General features: G+C 40.8%; 2 protein-coding genes and 1 pseudogene across 2 annotated transcripts; 2 read left to right on the top strand and 1 right to left on the bottom strand.

Annotated features, from left to right (window-relative positions):
* Positions 1-2,102: 2,102 nt before the first annotated feature.
* Positions 2,103-12,477, bottom strand: LOC117479152 (high choriolytic enzyme 1-like). Its single transcript, XM_034126152.1, has 5 exons — positions 12,434-12,477; positions 9,437-9,618; positions 2,842-2,923; positions 2,300-2,423; positions 2,103-2,203 (listed from the first exon to the last, which is right to left on the bottom strand). The coding sequence occupies exons 1-4, from the start codon at positions 12,475-12,477 to the stop codon at positions 2,303-2,305; spliced, it is 429 nt and encodes a 142-aa protein (XP_033982043.1). The 3' UTR covers positions 2,103-2,203; positions 2,300-2,302.
* Positions 4,428-7,824, top strand: LOC117479174 (annotated as a pseudogene).
* Positions 12,478-12,479: 2 nt separating the features above from the next.
* Positions 12,480-15,999, top strand: LOC117479154 (E3 ubiquitin-protein ligase TRIM21-like). The gene is made up of 2 exons (XM_034126154.1): positions 12,480-12,614; positions 13,658-15,999. Exon 2 carries the CDS (start codon positions 13,664-13,666, stop codon positions 15,305-15,307), a length of 1,644 nt encoding a protein of 547 aa, XP_033982045.1. The 5' UTR covers positions 12,480-12,614; positions 13,658-13,663; the 3' UTR covers positions 15,308-15,999.
* Positions 16,000-26,034: the final 10,035 nt, after the last annotated feature.

A 26,034-nucleotide genomic window follows, 5' to 3' on the forward strand; every position in this document is an offset into this window, starting at 1 on the left:
CGTAATACTGTAAAAAGCACGACCAATCATTTAAGTCGGCCCGGCTAAAATAACTGGATGGCCTACCTGCCTGTCAGCCTTCCATCTGTGCACAAACTTATCTCGTGCCCTCATTGGTCATGTGCGCGTTCGTGTGTGTTGGAGGAGGGGCTCTGTAAGGAAGTGGCAGATTTTTTCCGGTTGTGTATTTTCAAATTCTAGCGCACTCGAGCTGGTTTCTCCAAAATGATCTACCCCACCTTTAAGTGGAAAAAGAGCAATCGGATCCCATTGAGTTCGTATTTGTAAAAGTCCAATAGTTGCAGAATCTGAGTTAATATACATAACTAGAGAATTTCAATTTGATGCAAATGTATACTACTTCACGGAGGAAGATCAGGGCCTCATGTGAAATCAAATATTTATTGAGATTTTTGTGTTTAATGTATGTCTGAATTTATTTGGGAAATTGAAATCTGACCAAAAGTGTAATTCTTTAAAAAAACAAGGTCAGAATTTGAAAACTTTTGGTCAGATCTCAACAAAATATTTCAGACGTGGCACTAATCATCTTCTGTACAACTCCAAATATTATATATACTTTTGACTCGACCACAATTATTTTGGCAGCTTCAGTTACTTAACAATGAGTTAAAAGTCACCTATTATGCAAAATCCACTTTGTCATGTCTCTTCTACATCAACATGTGTCCCCTCTTCTTCATGTCTCTTCTACATCAACATGTGTCCCCTCTTCTTCATGTCTCTTCTACATCAACATATGTCCCCTCTTCTTCATGTCTCTTCTACATCAACATGTGTCCCCTCTTCTTCATGTCTCTTCTACATCAACATGTGTCCCCTCTTCTTCATGTCTCTTCTACATCAACATGTGTTCCCTCTTCTTCATGTCTCTTCTCCATCAACATGTGTCCCCTCTTCTTCATGTCTCTTCTACATCAGCATGTGTCCCCTCTTCTTTATGTCTCTTCTACATCAACATGTGTCCTCTCTTCTTCAAGTCTCTTCTACATCAACATGTGTCCCCTCTTCTTCATGTCTCTTCTACATCAACATGTGTTCCCTCTTCTTCATGTCTCTTCTACATCAACATGTGTCCCCTCTTCTTCATGTCTCTTCTACATCAACATGTGTCCCCTCTTCTTCATGTCTATTCTACATCAACATGTGTCCCCTCTTCTTCATGTCTTTTCTACATCAACATGTGTCCCCTCTTCTTCATGTCTATTCTACATCAACATGTGTCCCCTCTTCTTCATGTCTATTCTACATCAACATGTGTCCCCTCTTCTTCATGTCTCTTCTCCATCAACATGTGTCCCCTCTTCTTCATGTCTCTTCTACATCAGCATGTGTCCCCTCTTCTTTATGTCTCTTCTACATCAACATGTGTCCTCTCTTCTTCAAGTCTCTTCTACATCAACATGTGTCCCCTCTTCTTCATGTCTATTCTACATCAACATGTGTCCCCTCTTCTTCATGTCTTTTCTACATCAACATGTGTCCCCTCTTCTTCATGTCTATTCTACATCAACATGTGTCCCCTCTTCTTCATGTCTATTCTACATCAACATGTGTCCCCTCTTCTTCATGTCTCTTCTACATCAACATGTGTCCCCTCTTCTTCATGTCTCTTCTACATCAACATGTGTCCCCTCTTCTTCATGTCTCTTCTACATCAACATGTGTCCCCTCTGTGGAAAGAGACTCTAAAAGTTTCAGGAAAAGATATTCGCTCACTTTTTGTCCTGATCCATTTATATAAAAACCTGTCTGAAAATGAGCTGATCAGATTTTGGCCACTTTGTGATGTCATAATGATGTTTTCCCCGCCACCTTATCACCTGAATCTCCTCCTAGAGCACCATTGTGTTCTTTGTAACCAAATCTCTCGTTTGTTTTGATGCTGACATTAAAACACAGACACTAAAAGTAATACGAGTTTGAGTTTATACATAATAGATTCTGCACCTTTTACACATCTTTCACCTCTTCTTCACACCTTTCTTCAATCTGAGGTAGAAGAATTTAAAAATCAGGAACAGTTTCTGAAGTACAAAAGTGATAACAACTGCACAAACTACAAACTACACTTCATTGAACATGATTGAAGATTTATTATCAACACACTTTCTCAGACTGTGCTATAAAGAGCAGGTTTGATGTGTAAATTGGCCCCATGTCCTCAGGGTTTCTTCACCACCTGTTGGAACAGAAGAAACACGTTAAAGGCGACAAACACACTTTCCTTTGCCCTGAAAACAGATGAATGAAGGGAACCCAGCGTGTGTTTTCTTACCTTTCAACATTTGTACAGCGTGTTCAGTCTGCTGATGTCGTTCCTGCTCATCTGATTGGCCGTGCCGAACTCTACGTTGGGGATCGGCACCATGGTGGGCATATTGTTCCCGCTGAAGGCATACCTGGAAACATTAAGAGCACAGAGGCTTCATTATTATTAACTTGTATATATATTAAACATTTAGAAACCATTGAGACTCAAATGCTCCTAAAAATTTCTTTTTCATAATTAGATTTTTCTAAGATTTTAATTTTTTCTCAGAATTCAAACTTACCCAAAATTACATAAATTCTTAATGTTACTCACCTGTCCAGGCTACCTGTAGTCCAAAGGTATTTTTTTCAAATAAAAACAGACCTTTTTGAAACATATTTAGCTGTTTTTGGGTCTGTAGAAATACATTTGCACTTTTATTTCTTGGGCTCTCCTGACTGCAATTCAAGCCTCAGTTCTGTCTACAATTCATTGTTTTGGGTGAACTGTTCCTTTGACTTATATCCAATATATGCGTATATAGATGAAGATGAATGCTTGGTAACCTGTGGTACTGCATGACGGAGTTGTAGTCGTATGGTGTGTTCAGGTTCAGCGTGTTTATCTTGTCGAAGGCGTACGCCCAACCTGAGAGGACGAGAATCACAGCGAGGGTCAGAAAACACAGAAAATGAACTTCACCCCATTCCTCAGATCATTGTGAAGTTAGTTGTGTATTAGATGAGTGTAAAACATGAAAGGGTTGATCAATACAGGATTTAAAGTGACATTATTTGGGTGTGATTTCAATGTATTCCCATGGAGTTACATCCATTATGAATGCAACTAACAGTAAGTCAATTTAGCAGGATTTACTTTTCATCAGTGTTCAAATTAGATTGGATTTGTTCTGAGCAGAATGATATAAATGCAGAGTTTTCACTTTCTGTTTTGCTGAATGGGAAACAGAATATCTTAGCTCACCAAAAAGCTGACCTTAACACCAGTGCCTAGATCTACAAAATGTCACCCAAAGACACAAGTATAAACCAAGGAGAGACTCAAGGGGCGGACAAAAAGACAACAATCAGATGCAAAAGAGCTGCGAGAAGACCAAAGAAAGTACAAAGATATGAAAAACAGCTGCAAAACGACACGAAGAAACTATGAAAAGTGTGGAAATAACAACAGATACATAAAGAAACTCCAAAGAGAGTCAAAATGACTATGTGATATGTTTTCAAAGACTCAACATGACTACTAAGGCACTCAGAATGACCACAATGGTACACATAATGACCACAATAAGACAAGACATGTCCACAAAAAGACACAACATGACCACTTCACTGACTGAACCACCCCCGCCCCTTGAATGACTTTGTATACTGCAGGGTAGCTTGTGAATTTACTCCAGGTGGAACTAAAGTCTGATTCAACACATGATTATATTTCACATTATCCATCCAGATCTGTAAAGTAACTAAAGGTATCAATCAATTGTAGTGGAGTAAAAGTACAACGTAGCAAACAATTGTACTTAAGTACAGACTGTTAAAGGTGATTTAAACAGCAAGATTAGCTGAAAAGAGTCCAAGGAAGCTTATTTTAAAGTTAACAGCATTTAATTAAACAAATGATACGGTGATACAAATGGAATGTGTAAGAGTGGATCGGCTCTCCCGATCGCGTGGGGTGCCGCTGCCTCCTCCCAGCTGTTGTTTATCGCGTGGCCGGGGTAGAGAGAGAGCGTTTTTTCCTGTCCATCATTTGTTATAATCTATAGTCCTCTCATATTGGCCGGTGTCGACGGGGGGCGGGTCTTCCTCCCGGGTTCGTTCCTCTGTGATTAATATCGCATCTAATAAGAGGATTTAGACGTTGTGTGTTTATTGTATAACTCCACAAGCCTTTACTCCTCATATTTCTTACAAGACCCATTTTCAAACAGTCTGTTCAGGGAGGAGGAAGTGTTTCACCAGCTGCTCTTAAACAGGGACCATAACACAGCGTTGTGAAATATAGCTATCTATCTCCAGATGTGTAAAGAGATGTCCTTTATGTATTGAGAACATATTCCTACTTATGCTCAATACACTATTTGAAAAGCCTCTTGGATCAGCTGTAAAATGCATCGTTACAAAGTTAAATAACAAGCCTCAACAGTTCTTCCTCCACTCCCTCTTGGCAAACTGCCACTGAGAGGTGGGACCACACTGTAAGAGAAGAGTTTCAATTTCCCGGAAATGAAAGCTGAAGTTTGTCTGAGCGACAGCAGAGCAGCAGCCGAGACAAGTCTCTGTTTCTCTGAAGAAACACTCAACTGAATCCAGCAGCTTTTTCTCAACAACACAGCAGGACTCTGCAAACACTGGTGAGTACACTACAGACACATCACTTACTACATATTTAGTCAAAGTTGGATTAAAATCAGAATCTGACTGTATTACATCCATTTTACCATATAAAGAATATTATATAAATGTGTCAGTTAAGATATAAACCTCAACATTTACATTAGCAACAGCCAAAAATATAACTACAATGTAAACTCTGGTTAAATTAGGTTAGAGAGCATACAGTCAAAGCTAGCATTAGCTTATACTTATTTTCATATTTCCTGTATTTGAAAACATCTTTATAATTGACTTTATTAAACAAAGTAGAATCTAAATATTATATGTGTTCTGGACTGTCCAAAGCAAGGGATCTGGTATTATGTTACAAGTTTATCTTATAAAAGGCATGACAATTACATATTTCATCTTATATCATTTGTACACACTGTGGTAAGTAGCCTTGAGCTTTGAACCTGTTTCTGTAGTAACTGCTGTCTGCCTTTTGAAGCTGATAACGTTTACTGTTTTTTACTAGTATTAACTTCAGTGATGCTCAGCAGGAGGTTTCACTCCTCTGTTCAACAATGGCAAAATCCCCCAACAGCATTAGAGCTTACACATTGTGTTTCTTAGAGTTTAAACCGAATGCTGCTATGATTTTCCAGATTTAATTATAATATTAACAAACAGAGAGATTTTTTAACATTTAACAATAACAGTGAACTGCAAATTTGAGCAATATTTCACCTTCCGCATAATCATGATACATCAGCAGAGTTCAATATCACCATCTATTTGACTTATAGCAAACAGATTCAAGAGATTAAATCATATATACATTACAGTTTTTGTTTTTTTCACACGTTTTGTCCTCAGAGAGACATGTCTGCTGCCAGCTGTCTGCTGACTGAAGATCAGTTTCTGTGCTCCATCTGTCTGGATGTGTTCACTGATCCAGTCAGCACACCATGTGGACACAACTTCTGTAAAGCCTGCATCTCTGAACACTGGGATGTTGATGTCCTGTGTCAGTGTCCCAACTGTAAAGAGGTTTTCAACATAAAGCCTGAGCTGCGGGTCAACACTTTCATCTCTGAGATGGCTGCTCAGTTCAGACAGTCAGCTCAACAGAAAGCCAGCAGCAGCAGCTCAGAGCAACAAGTTGTCAAACCAGGAGAAGTTCCCTGTGACGTCTGCACTGGAACCAGACTGAAGGCCCTGAAGTCCTGCCTGGTGTGTCTGTTGTGTCTGGTGTGTCTGGCCTCCTACTGTGAGACTTACCTGGAGCCTCATCTGAAAAATGCAGGCTTCAAAAGACAAGCTGATCGACCCTGAGGAGAACCTGGAAGACAGGATATATATGAAGCACGATAAACAGCTGGAGCTGTTCTGTGAGCTGGGGAAGAAAAAGGCTGAAATTCAGCAGATGATCCAGAAGAGACGACTGAAGATTCCGGAGATGAATCGATCAGTGGAGCTCAGTAAGGAAGGAGCAGACAGAGAGATAGCAGATGGTGTTCAGGTCTTCACCGCTCTGAAGGAGTCTGTTGAGAGAAGCCAGGCCGAGCTCATCGACACCATCAAAGAGAAGCAGAGGGAGACAGAGGAACAGGCTGAAGGCTTCATCAAAGAGCTGGAACAGGAAATCTCTGAGCTGAAGAAGAGAAGCTCTGAGGTGGAGCAGCTCTCACACTCTGAAGACCAGCTCCACCTCCTCCAAAGCTTCACGTCCCTGAACGCTGCTCCACCCACCAAGAACTGGACAGAAGTCAGGGTCCGTCCACCTTCATATGAGGGGACTGTGGGGAGAGCTGTGACTCAGCTGGAGGAGACGCTCAGTAAACAGATGAAGAAGCTGCTTGAGGTGGAGCTGAAGAGGGTCCAGCAGTATGAGGTGGAGGTGACTCTTGATCCTGATACAGCACATCCTGATCTCATCCTGTCTGATGATGGAAAACAAGTGAAGGACAGTGATGTGAAGAAGAATCTCCCAAAGAATCCAGAGAGATTTGACAAGTGTCCTAATGTCTTAGCAAAGCAGAGTTTCTCTTCAGGAAGATTTCATTGCGAGGTTCAGGTTAAAGGGAAGACTCAGTGGGATTTAGGAGTGGTCAGAGAGTCGATCAACAGGAAGGGACAGATCACAGTGTCTCCTCAGGATGGTTACTGGACGATAATGTTGAGGAATGAAAATGAGTACACAGCTTGTGCTAGTCCTTCAGTCCGTCTCTCTCTGAAGTCTCAGCCTGAGAAGGTGGGGGTGTTTGTGGATTATGAGGAGGGTCTGGTCTCCTTTTATGATGTTGATGCTGCAGCTCTGATCTACTCCTTCACTGGCTGCTGCTTCAAAGAGAAACTCTACCCATACTTTGGTCCAAGTCTTAATCACGGTGGTAAAAACTCTGCCCCTCTGATCATCTCTCCTGTCAATCACACTGAGTAGAACAACCATTTGATTTTCTACAGAAAGATTCACTCTCACTAAATGTAATAAATGTATTCAACTGGGGAAGTACATTGTACACATTGTTAATGTTTCAGAATCTGATCACATATGGTTCACCTTGATGAGACGCATAAAAACACATAAAATACTGATGAGTATGTTCTAATGTACTCTAGTTTATTCTACGGATTGCACTACCTGCCGTCATGACTTGAAGTGATCAGAAAACTATTTACTCAGAAATAAACTTTTACCACTTCTTTATATGTCAGAGGGACAAGAAAAGTATTTATTGTCTCAGAATTGTGTGTTAAAAAAGTGTTTCATACTTGCACACACTACTAGTGGAAGTAATGCACTCCTTTTTCATTAGTAAAATACTGTATATATATTTTTATAATTTTCAATGGAGGGGAAAATGATGGGTCTCTGGTGTGTTTTAAAGGGGAAGTTCAGGATTGATTATTGAATTATAGTATATTGGTACAAAATGTATTTACAGTTACTTGGAAAATCAACAATATCTGATCATTAAACATTAGGCTGCAGTGGTTTAACAAACGAGGGAAATTAAAATGTTACATCTCAGCTGTTGTGTTATGTTCATTGTATTTCGTCCACCTCTCTGCACACTGCTTGTAAAGTTTGAACAAAGCCTCAATGGATTAAAAAAAAAAGGAACAAAGAATGTTATTTTGTGTGTTTTTTTAAATGTACTTACTGAAGTACAGTTTTCACTAGATCTCAACTTAGGGAAAGTATCTTTAAAGATTCTCTCTCTAGTTTAGCATACTCAGCCCGACTCAGCCTCGTTGTCTCTGGCCCTAGACCCACGATTTTATGGGGCCAGAAAAACTGTGAATTAGGACCCGCCGGCCGGGTCTCTCACTCTCTGGTCCAGCCTGTCTGCATCACCTGCACACTTTAAACAAACACATATATATGTAAAGAACCATGTGTACAGACAATATAACTTATTCTCTTCTGTTGAACATGTTGGATTGTGTATTGACCGAGTCAGGGTCCTTTTTATTTTACTGTAACTTTGGAAGTTGTGTTACCAATGCTTACTGTTTATTTGATACCAATTTGGTAATGCAATTAATAAAAACAACAAGGTTTGGGTTCGTTCTTCAGATGACTGTGACGTTAACGTGTAAGCTCAATAATGAACTCCAGCTCAACCAACCATATTGTAATATCTAAGTAATCATCTTGAAATATGACATTAATAATTGTAATATACACACATCTTATTGTGAGGTTGATTTCACATACACTACTTCGACGTTAGCTTGTCTACATACTTGAGCATAGCCAATTTAAATGAACCTTAGCGATGCATACAGTTCCTACCTACATAATAAAATATCTCTCTAAGTTACAATGATGACCTTATTTTATCAACCTCAAACAGAAGCCTTTTGTTCTACAGTACTATCTCACTTAACGCTTAACACTTGTCTATTTCATTTTAACCTTTATATATACAGTCTATGGTTTTAAGTTAACTTGGAGGATACGATTAGCATCGTTAGCACCGATGTAGCTACCACTCGCTTACACGCTAACCCAAGCCTTAACATTCATTACGTAGCTGATTAAAATCATAAACACATAAATAAAGTACTCGAATTTCACTTACCGCAAAACGGCATTCATGCACCGTCTGTTTTAACCGCAGAGCGAGTCACAATAGTCCGATATATAAGCATGAAGAACAAACAAACACGGCCGGGGTCAAGTTGTGTTCCCTGGATGAACTGACCAGGCAGAGTCGCTGTAGCTTCACGGAGACGGAGCAGCTAGCAGAGAGACAAGAAGCTAACAGCAGCAGTCACTTGACAGAGCTGTCACTCAATGTGACCACGCCCTAATTTATGCAAAAACTTTAAGACCTAATATAAATAAAAGGGTCATGTTAGAAAACAATTCACTCACAGATCCATAATCATGAAGGTGGAATCTAACTATATCTATAATAATATTTATTGGATCCATGGGTAGAAACATGTTTTTTTAGGCTGTAAAATTGGGCATTTTAACATGGGGGTCTATGGAAATTGCTCCTTTCTGCAGTCAGCGCCGATCGGCCAATATATGAACTGCAGTTTGTGGCACTTCCGTATTGGCGTCCCGGCTCTTCCCCAGAGTTTGCCGCTTGGTTAGAAGGCACAAGGGGAGGGAACATATCTTAAAATAAAGTCAACCAAGTGTCCCTAAAAGTGTTTAAAACCCAGGCCGAGGTCGAGACAGGTGGTGCAGGTGAGACATGGGACACGCCTCGGATGATGTTTTAAAAAATACTTTATTAAGGGCTTATTTGAGGGTGTTTTAGAGCATGGATGTATAATAAGAACAGTTTAGGATACAGACCGGACTGGATGTTCTCCCACAGGATGATGCGGATGTGCTGGTCTCTGTCGGAGCGGCACTGCTCGTGGTTGAACCCGAGCGCGTGCAGCAGCTCGTGTTGAACCGTGCTGTGATACAGGCAGCCCTGCCGGTCCAGAGACACCGTCTGGGAGTAGCCCCGACGCCCCACGTACGAGTAGCAGCTGCAAAAAACACACAATTTACAGGTCTCCTATCATGCAAATGACACTTTTTCATGCCCTTTGTACATAAAGATGTGTCCCCGGTGTGTCAGGGAACTCACAAAGTGTCAGAAAATAAAACCCTCTCTCTTTTTCTCCGTAACCAAATCTCTAAAAACGGGGGAACAACGGAGCTGATCCAGATTTGCGTCCGATATGACATAATATGGTAAATGTGGGCTTTACACCCACGACACTATCAGAAACGTTGCTATCAGAACGTTTCTGATAGCAACGTGCGTGACAGTTTTGGACGTAATATGGTCTTTGTTTACATTAGCAAGCATTGCTAACACTCAGAGCTAACCTGCATGCAGGATCCAGGAAACATCATGGAAGGAAGTCAAGCCGCGCTCGATGATGGAGCGCTCACGAGAAGCTGAGGAGAAAGAAACAAAGCAGCTGTGGTTCAATGGAGGTCAAAGGAGGTCAAAGGAGGTCAAAGGTCACATTCAGGTTCTTAGACTTTTCCTCAGAGGTGGGAGAAGTACTCAGATCTGGTACTTGAGTAAAAGTAAAACTACTCAGATCTGGTACTTGAGCAGTGACGAGCCGTCAGGGCCCTCTAGGCCCTCTGTGAGGGCCTAAGATATTTAAAAAAATAATATTTGAAAACATTAAAAAAAAAAACATTTTATTTTTAAATATTATGTTTTACATTTTTCTTTTGTTACATTTTTCATTAGTTTTACCAAAAATAACTTGATTTAATTGTATTTAAAATAACATTTCCAAAGAAATAAATCCTTCGAATCTGCCTGTTCAGTTTCTGTTGGAATGTGAAGGGTTAAATGCCGTCTCTGACGGGAGAGCTTGTTGGTCCCTCTGTACATTCACAGAGGGCCAGCTATAGTAACTCAATGAGAGAGTAATGTCAAATGACAGTACAATTGACCAATCATATCTTCCCTCTAAATGGGTGGGCTTTATTTTCGCGGACTTTATGACAAGTTCCGCCCGCTGTGGGGTTTATGCAAGTGGTGCAGCGACGCGTCCTAAAACCCGGAAGTAAGCTGCGCTCGGGTTCCCTCGACAGAAAAGCAATGGGATTTCTCATGGATGTAATAGCTCGAAATAAGGTCTGTGGATAACGAACCTGTTAGATAAATGCACGTTTTGTTCAGCCGGATAATATCCACATGTCTACCTTACTTTTATTATTTTCGAATCATAAATCTAATCGATAGATTTATGTTTAGCAGAAGTTTGTTTATGATGGCTCATGTCAGTGATAGTGATGACATCGTTGCGAAATTATTAACCGAGTCATTTTCAAGATTGAGTTACAATGATAAACTGGAGTGGCAAAGGATCAGCTGCATGACCCCGCCATCAAGTGCTTCATCCAAAAGGACAGGAGGATGGACTTTGTGTTTAAATGATTTGATCATCAAAGGTAGGCCTAAGTCATTTTCAATGTGGGCCGCCGTGCCGACTTAATTCATTTGTAATTGTTACTTGGCTGTGGGTGCCCTGTCATGATAGGTGTTTATATAAATGGTGTTGTTTTGTGTGGTAGAGGGTCGCTGTCATTGATGCGTTTTGCACCCCGGGCCGCTGTTTTGATATTCCGCTGAAGTATACGCTGTGACGTAATAACGCTTCTTTTTTTTTCGAGGGAAGGGGGGGGGGGGGTCAGAGGGCCTAGGTATAAAAGTCACGGCTCGCCACTGTACTTGAGTAAATGTAGAAGTACTTAGATCTTGTACTTGAGTAAATGTAGAAGTACTTAGATCTTGTACTTGAGTAAAAGTAGAAGTACCAGAGTGTAGGAATACTCTGTTACAGTCAAAGTCTTGCATTCAAAATGTTACTCAAGTAAAAGTAGAAAAGTATTATCATCAAAATATAGGTAAAAGTAGTCATTGTGCAGATTGGTCCATTTTAGAATAATATATATGATGTGTTTTAAATGATTGATCATTAAAGGTAGGGTATGTAAGTTTGAGAAACCAGCTCGAGATCGCTAGAATTTGAAAATGCACAGCCGGAAAAAATCTGCCACTTCCTTACAGAGCCCCTCCTCCAACACACATGAACGCGCACATGACCAATGAGGGCACGAGATAAGTTTGTGCACAGATGGAAGGCTGACAGGCAGGTAGGCCATCCAGTTAAAATGAGTCGTGCTTTTTTTTTTACAGTATTACAGCTTCCACAGATGACGTTTTTTTATGGATTTTTTGTCAAAGCACTTAAGATATTCATTGCTATCGGGATGTTAAGAGCATTCCATGGAATATAACAAAAAGTGTATCTCGAGCCGGTTTCTCAAACTTACCTACCCTACCTTTAAAGTGTTCTCAAAGCTGGTAAAGGTGCAGCTAGTTTGAATGACTTTGTATACTGCAGGGTAGCTTGTGAATTTACTCCAGGTGGAACTAAAGTCTGATTTAAGACTTGATTATATTTCACATCATTAATCCAGATCTGTAAAGTAACTAAAGGGTTTAATTACATTTAGTAGTAAAAGTAGCAAAAAATGGCACTTAAGTACAGATCCATTTTCAAACAGGAAATGTTTCACCAGCTTCTCTTAAACAGGGACCATAACACAGCGTTGTGAAATATCGCTATACATCTCCAGATGTGTAAAGAGATGTCCTTTATGTATTGAGAAAATATTCCTACTTATGCTCAATACACTATTTGAAAAGCCTCTTGGATCAGCTGTAAAATGCATCGTCACAAAGTTAAATAACAAGCCTCAACAGTTCTTCCTCCACTCCCTCTTGGCAAACTGCCACTGCATGGAAACTCTTCAATGTGGTCCCACCTCTCATGAGAGGTGGGACCACATTGTATGAGAAGAGTTTCCATTTCCCGGAAATCAAAGCTGAAGTTTGTCTGAGCGACAGCAGAGCAGCAGCCGAGACAAGTCTCTGTTTCTCTGAAGAAACACTCAACTGAATCCAGCAGCTTTTTATCAACAACACAGCAGGACTCTGCAAACACTGGTGAGTACACTACAGACACATCACTTACTAAATATTTAGTCAAAGTTGGATTAAAATAAGAATCTGACTGTATTACATCCATTTTACCATATAAAGAATATTATACTATAGATATGTGTCAGTTAAGATAAAAACCTCAACATTTACATTAGCAACAACCACAAATACAATGTAAACTCTGTGTAAGTTAGGTTAGAGAGCATACAGTCAAAGCTAGCATTAGCTTGTCCTTATTTTCATATTTCCTGTATTTGAAAAGTTCTTTATAATTTACTCTTTTAAACAAAGTAGAATCTAAATATTAGATTTGTTCTGGACTGTCCAAAGCAGGGGATCTGGTGTTGTGTTACAAGTGTTGCTTATAAAAGGCATTACATTTGATATTTCAGCTTATCTAATTTGTACACACTGTGGTAAGTAGCCTTGAGCTTTGAACCTGTTTCTGTGGTAACTGCTGTCTGCCTTTTGAAGCTGATAACGTTTACTGTTTTTTAGATCAGATTACTTTATTGTCATTACAAAATGCAAGCACAGTGTAACAAAATTAAGGAGGGTCTAACCAGAGTGCAAAACAGTCAGTTATATACACAATTATCAGAAGTATGTACAAAATAAATTATTCAAAAATAAAGGTAAATAGATGGGAAATGTATAAATAAGAATAAATACACAGATAATAATAAATACAGTGAATACAGTACTGTACATAAAACAGTAATGTACAAGGATGATTGCGCTTCAGCACAGCACACGACAACAACAACTAGTATTAACTTCAGTGATGCTCAGTAGGAGGTTTCACTCCTCTGTTCAACAACGGCAAAATCCCCCAACAGTATTAGAGCTTACACATTGTGTTTCTTAGAGTTTAAACTGAATGCTGCTATGACTTTCCAGATGTATTTATAATATTAACAAACAGAGAGATTTGTTCAACATTTAACAATAACAGTGAACTATTTGACTTATAGCAAACAGATACAAGAGATTAAATCATATATACATTACAGTTTTTTTTTTTTTTTCACACGTTTTGTCCTCAGAGAGACATGTCTGCTGCCAGCTGTCTGCTGACTGAAGATCAGTTTCTGTGCTCCATCTGTCTGGAGGTGTTCACTGATCCAGTCAGCACACCATGTGGACACAACTTCTGTAAAGCCTGCATCTCTGAACACTGGGATAGAAATGTCCCGAGTCAGTGTCCCAACTGTAAAGAGGTTTTCAACATTAAGCCTGAGCTGCGGGTCAACACTTTCATCTCTGAGATGGCTGCTCAGTTCAGACAGTCAGCTCAACAGAAAGCCAGCAGCAGCAGCTCAGAGCAACAAGTTGTCAAACCAGGAGAAGTTCCCTGTGACGTCTGCACTGGAACCAGACTGAAGGCCCTGAAGTCCTGCCTGGTGTGTCTGGCCTCCTACTCTGAGACTCACCTGGAGCCTCATCTGACAAGGTCAGGCCTGAAGAAACATCAGCTGATCAACCCTGTGGAGAACCTGGAAGGCAGGATGTGTGTGAAGCACGATAAACTGCTGGAGCTGTTCTGTCAGACCGACCAGGTGTGTGTCTGCATCCACTGCACCTATTCAGACCACAAGACACATGATGTTGTTCCTCTGAAAGAAGGATATGAAGGAAAGAAGGCAGAGCTGGGGAAGACAGAGGCTGAAATTCAGCAGATGATCCAGAAGAGACGACTGAAGATTCAGGAGATGAATCGCTCAGTGGAGCTCAGTAAGGAAGGAGCAGACAGAGAGATAGCAGATGGTGTTCAGGTCTTCACCGCTCTGAAGGAGTCTGTTGAGAGAAGCCAGGCCGAGCTCATCGACACCATCAAAGAGAAGCAGAGAGAGACAGAGGAACAGGCTGAAGGCTTCATCAAAGAGCTGGAACAGGAAATCTCTGAGCTGAAGAAGAGAAGCTCTGAGGTGGAGCAGCTCTCACGCTCTGAAGACCAGCTCCACCTCCTCCAAAGCTTCACGTCCCTGAACGCTGCTCCACCCACCAAGAACTGGACAGAAGTCAGGGTCCGTCCACCTTCATATGAGGGGACTGTGAGGAGAGCTGTGACTCAGCTGGAGGAGACGCTCAGTAAACAGATGAAGAAGCTGCTTGAGGTGGAGCTGAAGAGGGTCCAGCAGTATGAGGTGGAGGTGACTCTTGATCCTGATACAGCACATCCCAAACTCATCCTGTCTGATGATGGAAAACAAGTTAAACATGGTGATGTGAAGAAGAATCTCCCAGACAATCCAGAGAGATTTGATCCTTGTGTCTGTGTTTTAGCAAAGCAGAGTTTCTCTTCAGGAAGATTTTATTGCGAGGTTCAGGTTAAAGGGAAGACTGGGTGGGATTTAGGAGTGGTCAGAGAGTCGATCAACAGGAAGGGACAAATCACACTGACTCCTCAGAATGGTTACTGGATGATATGGTTGAGGAATGAAAATGAGTACAAAGCTGGTGCTAGTCCTCCAGTCCGTCTCTCTCTGAAGTCTCAGCCTGAGAAGGTGGGGGTGTTTGTGGATTATGAGGAGGGTCTGGTCTCCTTTTATGATGTTGATGCTGCAGCTCTGATCTACTCCTTCACTGGCTGCGGCTTCAAAGAGAAACTCTACCCATACTTTAGTCCCTGTAACAACAAAGGTGGTAAAAACTCTGCTCCTCTGATCATCTCTCCTGTCAATCACACTGAGTAGAACAACCATTTGATTTTCTTCAGAAAGATTCACTCTCACTAAATGTAATAAATGTATTCAACTGCGGAAGTACATTGTACACATTGTTAATGTTTCAGAATCTGATCACATATGGTTCACCTTGATGAGACGCATAAAAACACATAAAATACTGATGAGTATGTTCTAATGTACTCTAGTTTATTCTACGGATTGCACTTCCTGCCGTCATGACTTGAAGTGATCAGAAAACTATTTACTCAAAAATAAACTTTTACCACTTCTTTATATGTCAGGGGGACAAGAAAAGTATTTATTGTCTCAGAATTGTGTGTTCAAAAAGTGTTTCATACTTGCAGACATTACTAGTGGAAGTAATGCACTCCCTTTTCATTAGTAAAATACTGTATATATTTTTTTTAATAATTTTCAATTGAGGGGAAAATGATGGGTCTCTGGTGTGTTTTAAAGGGGAGGTTCAGAATTCATTCTTGAATTATAGTATATTGGTACAAAATGTATTGACAGTTACTTGGAGAATCAACAATATCTGATCATAAAACATTAGGCTGCAGTGGTTTAACAAACCAGGGAAATTAAAATGTTACATCTCAGCTGTTGTGTTATGTTAATTGTATTTCGTCCACCTCTCTGCACACTGCTTGTAAAGTTTGAACAAAGCCTCAATGGATTAAAAAAAAAGGAACAAAGAATGTTATTTTTTGTGTTTTTCTAAATGTACTTACTGAAGTACAGTTTTCACTAGATCTCAACTTAGGGAAAGTACCTTAAAAACATCTACTTAACTATTTCCATGTCTACTTAACTACATTTGTCTGATAGATTTGGTTCTTCTGAAGCTTTATAAACTATTTAAAACCCTCTTGGATCAGCTGATCATAGATATTGAGATTGCTGTATATGTTTGTTAGAAATAAGGCCATCAACTGGTTAGCTTAGCTTAGCATAAAGACTGGAAACAGGGGAAGACAAAGCCAGCCTGTCCAAAGGTAACAAAATCCACCTATCAGCAGCTCTGAATCCAGTTTGTTTAATCCAGACCAAATCAGAGGAGTAAAAACATCAATAAGACGTTTAACAGAGGATTATGGATCGGGATATTTCTTGGCTGGGACCAAAACAAGTTGCCAAATTGTTTTTACATTTCAGTTTTCGTACAGAGATATATTAAGTACACTTAAAGGGCCCATGTCATGCTTTTCCGGTTATTACCCCTCCCCTTGTGTGTTATGAAGGTTTTTATGCATGTAAACGGTGTGCAGAATCAAAACCCTTTTCAACAAATGTAATGACATCGATCAACAGAATAATACTTAATAATAAAACTGCTCTTTATTAGTCACATTAATCATTTAATAATCCATTTTCTCTCTGCTGGTAAAGTAACGTGTTTTTTTCTATTTTAAGAGGGATCAGTAAGGTAATGCTACCGTGACGGTTTGATTCAGAAGGAGTTCAATGCATAAGATCCCTGATGTTGAGGTGACCAGAATGTTTATTTCCACTGTGTACAGCATGTTATAAGGGACCCACAACCTATCTTTATGCAAGGGATAATGTGCAGCGAGGCGTCTCTATGGGGAAAATAACACCTGAATCTAGATCCCTCTGCAGGTGGTACTTTAACTATATTTTGATGATAATACTTTTCTACTTTTACTTGTAACATTTTGAATGCAGGATCTTTTATTGTAACCGAGTATTCCTACACTCTGGTACTTTTACTCAAGTACAAGATCTGAACTTCTCCCACCTCTGACAATAAATCCTGAGTGGTTACCAAAACAAAACCCTGCTCTGAAGGTTATTTTCATTTTACAAATCCTGCACTCAGCTTTGCTTTCTCCAATATCATTGACATGCAGCCAGATGCTGCTTCTTTTTTCGGTTTTCGCTAATTTCTTGACTTTTTCCGACGCGCTTGCATTTAAATCCGTTTCCCCGTCTCCCTGTCGATCTGTGTAGCTGGCCTGTACCACTACACCTGCTGTCTTTGGAGCGTCTGCCCCCCACCCTTCTTTCACATAATGGTATGATCCTAGTGTGTCCTCGTATATGATTGGCCGCATGGTGGCTCAGCAAAATAAAGTCCCGCCCCTGCCTGCATGGATTCACAGCAAGAGTTGGAGCGGCTGAAGATTCTGCTCTCCCCGACGGGAGTCTGCTCTTCTGTACGGCAGCTCGCGATCGGCGTGTTGGAGACCTCTGAATTAAATGATCAAGTCACCTCAAGTCAGAAGGCTCAAGTCCAAGTCAAGTCCCGAGTCATTTGTGTTCAAGTCCAAGTCGAGTCGCAAGTGTTTTGTGATTTTGTCAAGTCGAGTCCAAAGTCATCAAAGTCATGTGACTCGAGTCCACAGCTCTGGTACATACTGCCCCTAGGTTCAATTCTCACAAAACACAACATCCCCTTCCACTGCTACGCCGACGATGTACAGATCTATCTGCCACTCAATTCAAATGTAAACTCATTACAGCTATTGATGGACTGCTTAGCAGAGATCAAATCCTGGCTGAGCCAAAATGTCCTCAACCTCAATGAGAGCAAGACTGAGGTTATCTTTTTTGGACCCCAACCTCTAGCCTCCCAGGTTGATATTCTGGGCTCCCTCAAAAATAATATCCTCCCCTCTGTCACGAACCTTGGAGTGACCTTCAATAGCGCTTTTAAATTCGATAAGCAGGTCAGCAGCGTAGTCAAAACCTGCTTTTTTAAAATACGACTATTGGCCAAGATCAAGTCTTTTTTATCGTTTGAGGACCTGGAAAGGGTTATTAACGCCTTTGTTACCTCGAGGTTGGACTACTGCAACGCTCTGTACGTGGGTATGGACCAGGCGTCAATTAAACGCCTGCAGCTAGTCCAAAACGCTGCTGCACGTCTACTCACTGGCCACAAAAAGCGTGACCACATCACCCCAATTCTGGCCTCACTACACTGGCTTCCAATTCGGTTCCGAATTGATTTTAAACTCCTTTTATTTGTTTTTAAAGCACTAAATGGGCTGGCTCCGGCCTATATAGCTGAACTGCTCCAGCGCTACACCCCAGCCAGAGCTTTAAGGTCTGCTGACCAGCTGTTGCTGATAGTGCCCAAGACCAGGCTCAAAACCCGAGGGCACCGAGCCTTCGCAGCAGCTGGCCCTAGGCTCTGGACCACTCTGCCCCTCCATGTGAGGTCGGCCCAGACCCTAGTGGTTTTTAAATCTACTCTTAAAACACACTTCTTCTCTCTGGCCTTTTAGTCAGAGCGGAGCACGACTCCTGACTTTTCCCTGTGTTTTTAAAAAAAAAATATCTGTTGTAATTTATTGTCTTTTATTGTGATTGTAGAAATGTGTTTTTATGTGACTGTAGTTATTACATGTACAGCACTTTGGCCCGACCAAAAATCGCTTTTAAATGTGCTTTATAAATAAACTTTGATTTGATTTGACTTGATTTGATACATGTATCTCATAGCAGGAGAATGTCTGCATTCACACACGAAATACTCATAGACAGTATACTCCGGGTGATTTGCAGTATGGTCAGTCGCGAAACGTAATTACATTATAGCTGGCGTAGCGTCTATGCTACCGAGCTAACCAACGGAGCTAGACATGGGTTTGCTCGGGAATTTTTTTTTGTTATGCCAGCTACAATGAATGTAGCAGACTACCCGTATACGATTGCAATTGTAAACACGTTCTTGCTAGCCTAATATGAATCACTAGCTTTTGTTCATAGTGGTTTTATTACACTAAACAAGCCCAGCTTACTGGACTAACGACGTTGCTAGCGTTTAAATATATCAATTACAATGTCAGCAGATGGCCTTACATGTTTGTCATGGCAGGAGAATGTCTGCAGTCACACACGGAATACTCATACAGTATACTCCGAGTGATTTACCGTACATTGTGACAGTACATGTACATACTGCATGTATAGCTAACGAGGCTAGCTATACATGCTAGCGCAAAACAATGTATTCATGCCAGTTACAATGAATGACCGAACGTAGCAGACTACCCGTATAAGATTGCAATTATAAACACGTTATTGCTAGCCTAATATGAACCACTAGCTTTTGTTCATAGTAGTTTTATTACACTACATTATAGTTGTCGTTCCTCCGAGCTAGCGTTCATATCGTGTTAGCTACCAAAGTAAACAAAGCTAGGTTAGCATATTAGCCAGGGTTGCCAACTCTCACGCATCTGGCGTGTGACACACGCTTTCACTCTCAATCTCACGCTCTCACGCTGCCCAAACTATTCTCACGCCAAAAACAAGAATACCGAAGACTAAAAACGGTTTTGAAAACTTTTGTCACGTAGTGATCGTCTTCTCAATAGAACATCTTTGATAATGTCTTCTGGCCAATCAGAATCACGATAACGGCGTGGTGCTGTTGCAGGAAGTCCCGACGGAGAATACTTTTGCTGTAGTACATCTCTTTATACATCGATACAACATTACGTGTTGATAGAAATCAACACGTAATGAAATAAGACCCCACGGTTTGATGATTGATAGGTGTGTGGGCTGTCTTTCATTTTGACACACAGAACAATGGGGGCTATCCACCCTTATCCACAATGTAAAGTAATTCACACAGCCTCTTCCCTCTTCTCTCTGTGAGGAGCAGCAGGTTCAGCTTTCAGAACAAAGTAACAAAAAACTAAAATGGCATTCATTTTTTAAATGTGTCGTGTAGTAATAGATATATTTATTATTATTCTCAAGAGAGTACCAGAATGTGTATTTTATGTTAGTATTTTAAAATAATCCCCTGGGGGAGAATCCCCCCAGACCCCCCTGCAGGGGTTGGGTTTTCAGCATGTCAACTCTTTCACTTGTGGGGAAATTGCAGGATTGGCTCCAGGTCGCCCTTTTTATTTACTACAAGACAAATGTGCCTTTTTATTTCATACAGTTCAATTTGGATTGAGACAGGGAAATAATCTAAACCTCACGCGTGGCGTTTCACTGTCGGGGGGAGCGTGTATGTAATTACATTGCAAATACTGATTTGAGCCCCACCACTGTATGGGTTAGCCCTAACATAGATTACCCAACAAAAATACTCTGGAGCCGCAACTGCCGACCCGTATTGCGCATGCGCAGATCTAAGATCCAGTGGAAATGATAAAAAAGTAAAAGTCTGCTGCTTATTGTTCTACTAGGCCAAAATAGAGTCAAAGAGTATATGAGAGTGAGAGTGTGTTAATTAATATATTTGGCAGTTTGGAGTAAGTCTATAGATTTGTTTGTGTGTGTGTGTTTCATGTATAGGCCTCTCACGATAATTAATTTTGTTGGATACATTTTCCCGGAAATTATTGCGATAAACGATAATATTGTCGGCACCGTTGTATGACCATTTTAGACCACTGACATAATGATAATATATAATAATAATTCAAGTACATCCTTTCAAACTGCTAGTCACATCCTCATGTAAATGGCAATTTATCGAGGTCAGAAAAGTTATCGAGTTCATTTTTATTTATCGTACGATAAGTCAATTAATTGCTTATCGCGACAGGCACACAATAAAACAGTGGAAACAAACATGTTTGACTTTAATTAGTGAATGAAACTGTGTGCCCTTTATAGTCTGTGTCCATTATTGTGTATTTGTATATATTGTATATATATCCTATATGCTAAGGGCCCGCTGCTGACACGATAGCAGTCATTTTGTGCGCATATGTGTAATTAAACCGAATTAAACCCATGATATCAAAATCTCACTCCAGCCAGGTACCCAAAGTTGGCAACCCTGTATTAGCTGGCAAGCTTACTGTGTTCATTAGATAGATGGATTAGATAGATCCACACTCCTACCACAACTACTACTAACGAATCTAAAACAACTAAGTTTCTCTAATATTTTGTGATTTGCATTTGATTTCGTCCAGCCAGATCCTGCCGGACAATACATGACGGGACTACCACACTGATGCATCGTCCTTAAAAGCCCCTCTTCAGCTCCACCCCATCGTAAGACCTGCAACACACCTGCACAAAGGCCCTGGGGCCGTCACACTCTTCTATAACAACAGTTGTAGGTACAGTTCGGTTAGTTAGCGCAGTGGTTCCCAAACTTTTTGTGCCCAAGGCACACCAAAGGACAAGTAAAAATCTCAAGGCACACCTATTGTGCAAAATAGCCCGTATAACACGTGTTATCACTCATATCATGTAAAATATCTGTAAATGTGCATAATTATTTACTAATGCCAAATAAAATGTGACAAAGACAACTATATTACTCATGAAATATTTATTAACAAAATATTTCAATTAATTTGAAACTTTATCAAATTAGGCTTCATCAAAGCAGCAACACACTCATTTAAACCAGACAGGTCACAACATTAAAAATGAGGCAAAGACTCAGCAGAAATTCAGCACAGAGAACTGTCAATGCAAGGAAGCTGCACTGTCCATGGGCCTGAACTACAAATTATAAATGTAACATTTCAGCAATCAGCATTGAAACATGTGCTATTGTAAATATTTTGCCGACTTACAAATTAGTGAGATACATGTGCCTGTCGGGGCGCGCAGATTTTTTTAATCCTTGGTGGCACTGAGGAGAGGGCCACTCGCAAGTCCTGTTCAACAGAGAGCCGTGACCTCCTGTTGTTCTTCATGTAAACCAGAGTAGAGAACGCCAACTCACACAGGTAGGTAGTGGGAAAAAGAAGAAGTTGCTCAATCGCGTGGTGGGAGATGCTTGGGTACTCCGATGCAGAAGCCAACCAAACTGATCCAGTGGGAGCTCACTAAATTTCAGTTTCAGTGTGCGGTCCACACGGAGCTCTGCGCACTCCTCTCTCTCTTTCATAGTGAGCTTTTCTGATGAGAATTCCGGGTGCAATGGGTCTCGAATCCAGTCATAGTCCTCGATGTCAGCCACAGGTGGAAAATAGCGGTCAAACCTCTCTTTTAAGGTCTGAAGGTGTTGGCATGTACAGCGCGCTCCCTTGCTGCCTGCGGTGCAGCTGATGCCAGCGGGAACGTGTCCATGGAGCCCTGTTCCAAAGCCTCGCGCCACAGGATAAGTTTGCCCATAAACCCCCGAATCTTGTCTGTGGATGATAAATGTTTTCATTCCTGCCCTGAAGCTTGGCGTTTAACTTGTTGAGATGCCCAAATATGTCAGCGAGGTAAGCCAGCCTGGCGCACCACCTCTCATCCGCGAGCTTGTCTTTATGTGGGACAGCGTGTTCACGTGAAAACTCCAAAAGCTCTTCCCGAAGCTCATAAAGACGGGATAGGACTTTCCCGCGTGACAGCCAACGTACCTCTGTGTGGAGGATCAGGCTTTGGTGGTCGGCTCCCATCTCGGCGCACAGCTGGGAGAAGAGGCGAGATTTCAGGGGCCTTGATTTGATGTAATTCACCATCTGCAGAGCCTGATTCAGCACCTCAGTCAACTCCGGGGGCATGGTTTTGGCAACTAATGCCTCTCTATGCAAAATGCAGTGGTTTGTGACGATATGTGGGTTTTGTGCTCTCACCTTAGCAATAAATCCTTTCACTCTCCCCGTCATGCTTGCCGCACCATCTGTGCAAAGACTGACGCACATATTCCAGGTCAGACTGTTCTCTTTTAAATAGTTATTAGTTACCCTGAATATTTCTTCTCCCGTAGTATGGCTTTCCATTTCTTTGCAGAAGAAAAACGTCTCTTTGATAAGAGTCAGCATCAACATATCTGACGTTTGCCAGAAGTTGGGCAGCCCCACTTATGTCAGTAGATTCTTCTATTTGTAGGGAAAATCTGCCGCTCGCCTGCAGTTTCTCTGTCAATTGTTGCTCAATGTCTTCTGACATGTCGTCGATTCTTCTTTTGATGGTATTATCAGACGACGGCACTTTGGATAGCTCATTTGCGGCATCTGGACCCAGCATGACACCTACAATTTTTTTGCAAGCGGGGAGGATGAGTGTCTCCGCTATTGTGTGAGGTTTCTTCTGCTTTGCAATGAGCTCCGCTAGCATGTAACTAGCCTCCATTGCCTTTTCAGACACTTTCACACAATCCAACAAACGGTCTTGCTGCCTCTGGTTCAGATCCCGCGCTCTTATGAAGTAGGCCAAGTTTCTCTGAACATGGAAGGGATGTTTGGTTTCCAAGTGCCTCTTCAGCTTGCTTGGAACCATGTTCGCATTAGCTAACTTCTCCCGACAGACAACGCACTCCGGTTGAGGATTGTTGCCATCCCCAGTCCAACTGAAGCCATAAGACAGGTAACTTTCATGATACTGTCTGCTGACAGTTGTTTTTCCTCTTTTCTTTCGCTGGTGGGTTGTCGGCAGTCTCTGCACTGGTGGTTGGTGGTTTGCTCCGCACAAGAAAGCGCTCCATTTTCCCCTCTTGCGTGTTTCTTTGTTTTAATGTTGTCCTTCAGCCTTCGATGTGTCACGGTCGTATAATTCCCACCTGCAAACTGCGTTAACTGCGAAATATGGGGTTCCGTGAGGATTTTTTTAAAAGAATTGTTTTTTAGGTATAGAGTTTGCCTCTGTATTATGAAATGAGTGCATGGTACTGATATAATAAATAAAAAAATTATAATTTTTGTGTAGTTGTATATTGCAATAATAACGTATGGTTGTCACAAAATCCCACGGCACTCTCGGACTTGCCTCACGGCACACCAGTGTGCCGCGGCACACCGTTTGGGAACCACTGAGTTAGCGTATAAAATATACGGCTGTACCGACGCCATTATATGACTGATGTTCCGAGAGCGAGCCAAAAAAAAAGCACTGTTAGACATGGGCGGAGCCTCTCTGGTGGTTGACTAATCAGAACAGAGTGGCCGAGCTGACCAATCGGAGCACACTAGGCTCACAGGGAGGGGGGGCAAGAGCTCCAACGAGTCGTTTAGTGGAGAGAGTGAATACTGCTGAATACACATACTTTACAGAGATGCTGTATGCGAAACCAATGTGAGTTTGGAAAATTGCACAGTATAAATCTATTTAGTATACCTCAACAATGTAATTATGATCAGTGGAAATGGGCATGACATGGGCCCTTTAAATGTGTATTTTGTCACTCACTATTTCCCCCCTTTTCCTAGTATATATGCTAACTAAGCTAATCTAAGTGTCTGATGGCTGCAGCCTGTGTCAGTGAGAGCGGTCTGACTGGTTGGACTGCTTCTAATGATTATGATCTCATCTTCACCTTGAACACACTCCAGCACTGCCTGTACAGGTGAGACTAACTGACTGCAACGTCCCGTCTGACTGGGAGATAAATAAAGGGTTTTTTAAATATCAAAATGGCATGAAATATGTTTGTAAAGTCTATTTATTAATGCCTTGTTTATAAGATGGAGCTTATCATTTGAAATGTCATTATTTTTAAAGAGGTGGACGGTGAATAATATTACAATTAAAAATGTTTCACTCACATCATGACTTTGATTTGTATTATTGTACACGTTTTCTGAAATGTTATCTTTAAATATACTAACGCATACAGAAAACAGCACAGAAATGTGTACACTGGTTAAAACCAGGATCAAATTCTTGTTTTATTGTCGACTTATTAGAGTCAAAGGTTTTACAGAGGGGAGTTTTGATATGGGTTTGTACCACGACATAAATCCAGAAAAACTGTCACCAGCTTTTAAGAAAAATCTATTCTCCACATGTTTTTTAGGGAAACAGATGTTATAATCCTTAACGCAATCATCAATAATCAGTCTATAAATCTGGCTATTGATGATATATGAACAAACCACTCAGAGTACAGATGGGAGCTAAACCAATTTGGATAAAAAAAATTAAAAAAGGCCTTGAATTGTGAATTTACATTTTGCAGTACACAGGTAATTAAGTAAAACAAATAGTAACTAATTCATAAAACCACTTTTTGTATTGGATTCAAATTTAATCTGGGATTATTTAATGATAACATAGTAAGGAATCAAAATAGCCCAACCTTTCAAAACTGTCAACCAATGGTGACATACCTTCACCTGTTAGCGACACAATGCTTGAATAGCACGTCTCTAACAGGGAGTTAGCTCAAGGAATAAGAGGTTAAAATAAGGGCAGTGTCTGCAAGGTTCAATACAACCTGTCTGCACTGAGTAAACTAAAATATGCTATGAGACAGTGAACAAATGTGCAATCTCATAGTACGTCCCAACACACACAATATGTCTAAGAATACTTCAGTTGTACTGTGTGAATGAGGTCAAAGGTTATATTTCAATGTGTGTTCATTGAATTATACTGGAAGTAGTGTTTCAGGTTGTTTCTCTGTGCTGAATGACAAACTAATTGACTTAACAACTGAGTATTTGCACTTGTGAGGGATCTTAAAGTCTGTTGATAGATGCCTTACTGACTTTGACCTTTAAAAAACAAGAGCACAAAAACCTCACTGACATTGAACTGTCTGACTGACTGAGTGCAAGTAGTGGAAGAAGTATTAAAGAGGCACTGTTATCTTTTGGGGTTCCCCTTTCCTGTAGTGTGGTTCTGGAGGTTTGTGTGCATGTGAATGGTCTGCCTAAATAATACATATTACATTAAAAATACTTAGATCTTGAACTTGAGTAAAAAGTAGAAGTACCAGAGTGTAGGAATACTCTGTTACAGTAAAAGTCCTGCGTTCAAAATGTTCCTCAAGTAAAGTAGAGAAGTATCTCATATCAGATCTGTAAAGTAACTAAGGTATTAAATACATGTAGTGGAGTAAAAGT

The sequence above is a fragment of the Trematomus bernacchii genome, unplaced genomic scaffold (assembly GCF_902827165.1).
Source record: "Trematomus bernacchii unplaced genomic scaffold, fTreBer1.1, whole genome shotgun sequence".
NCBI classification, from domain to species: domain Eukaryota; kingdom Metazoa; phylum Chordata; class Actinopteri; order Perciformes; family Nototheniidae; genus Trematomus; species Trematomus bernacchii.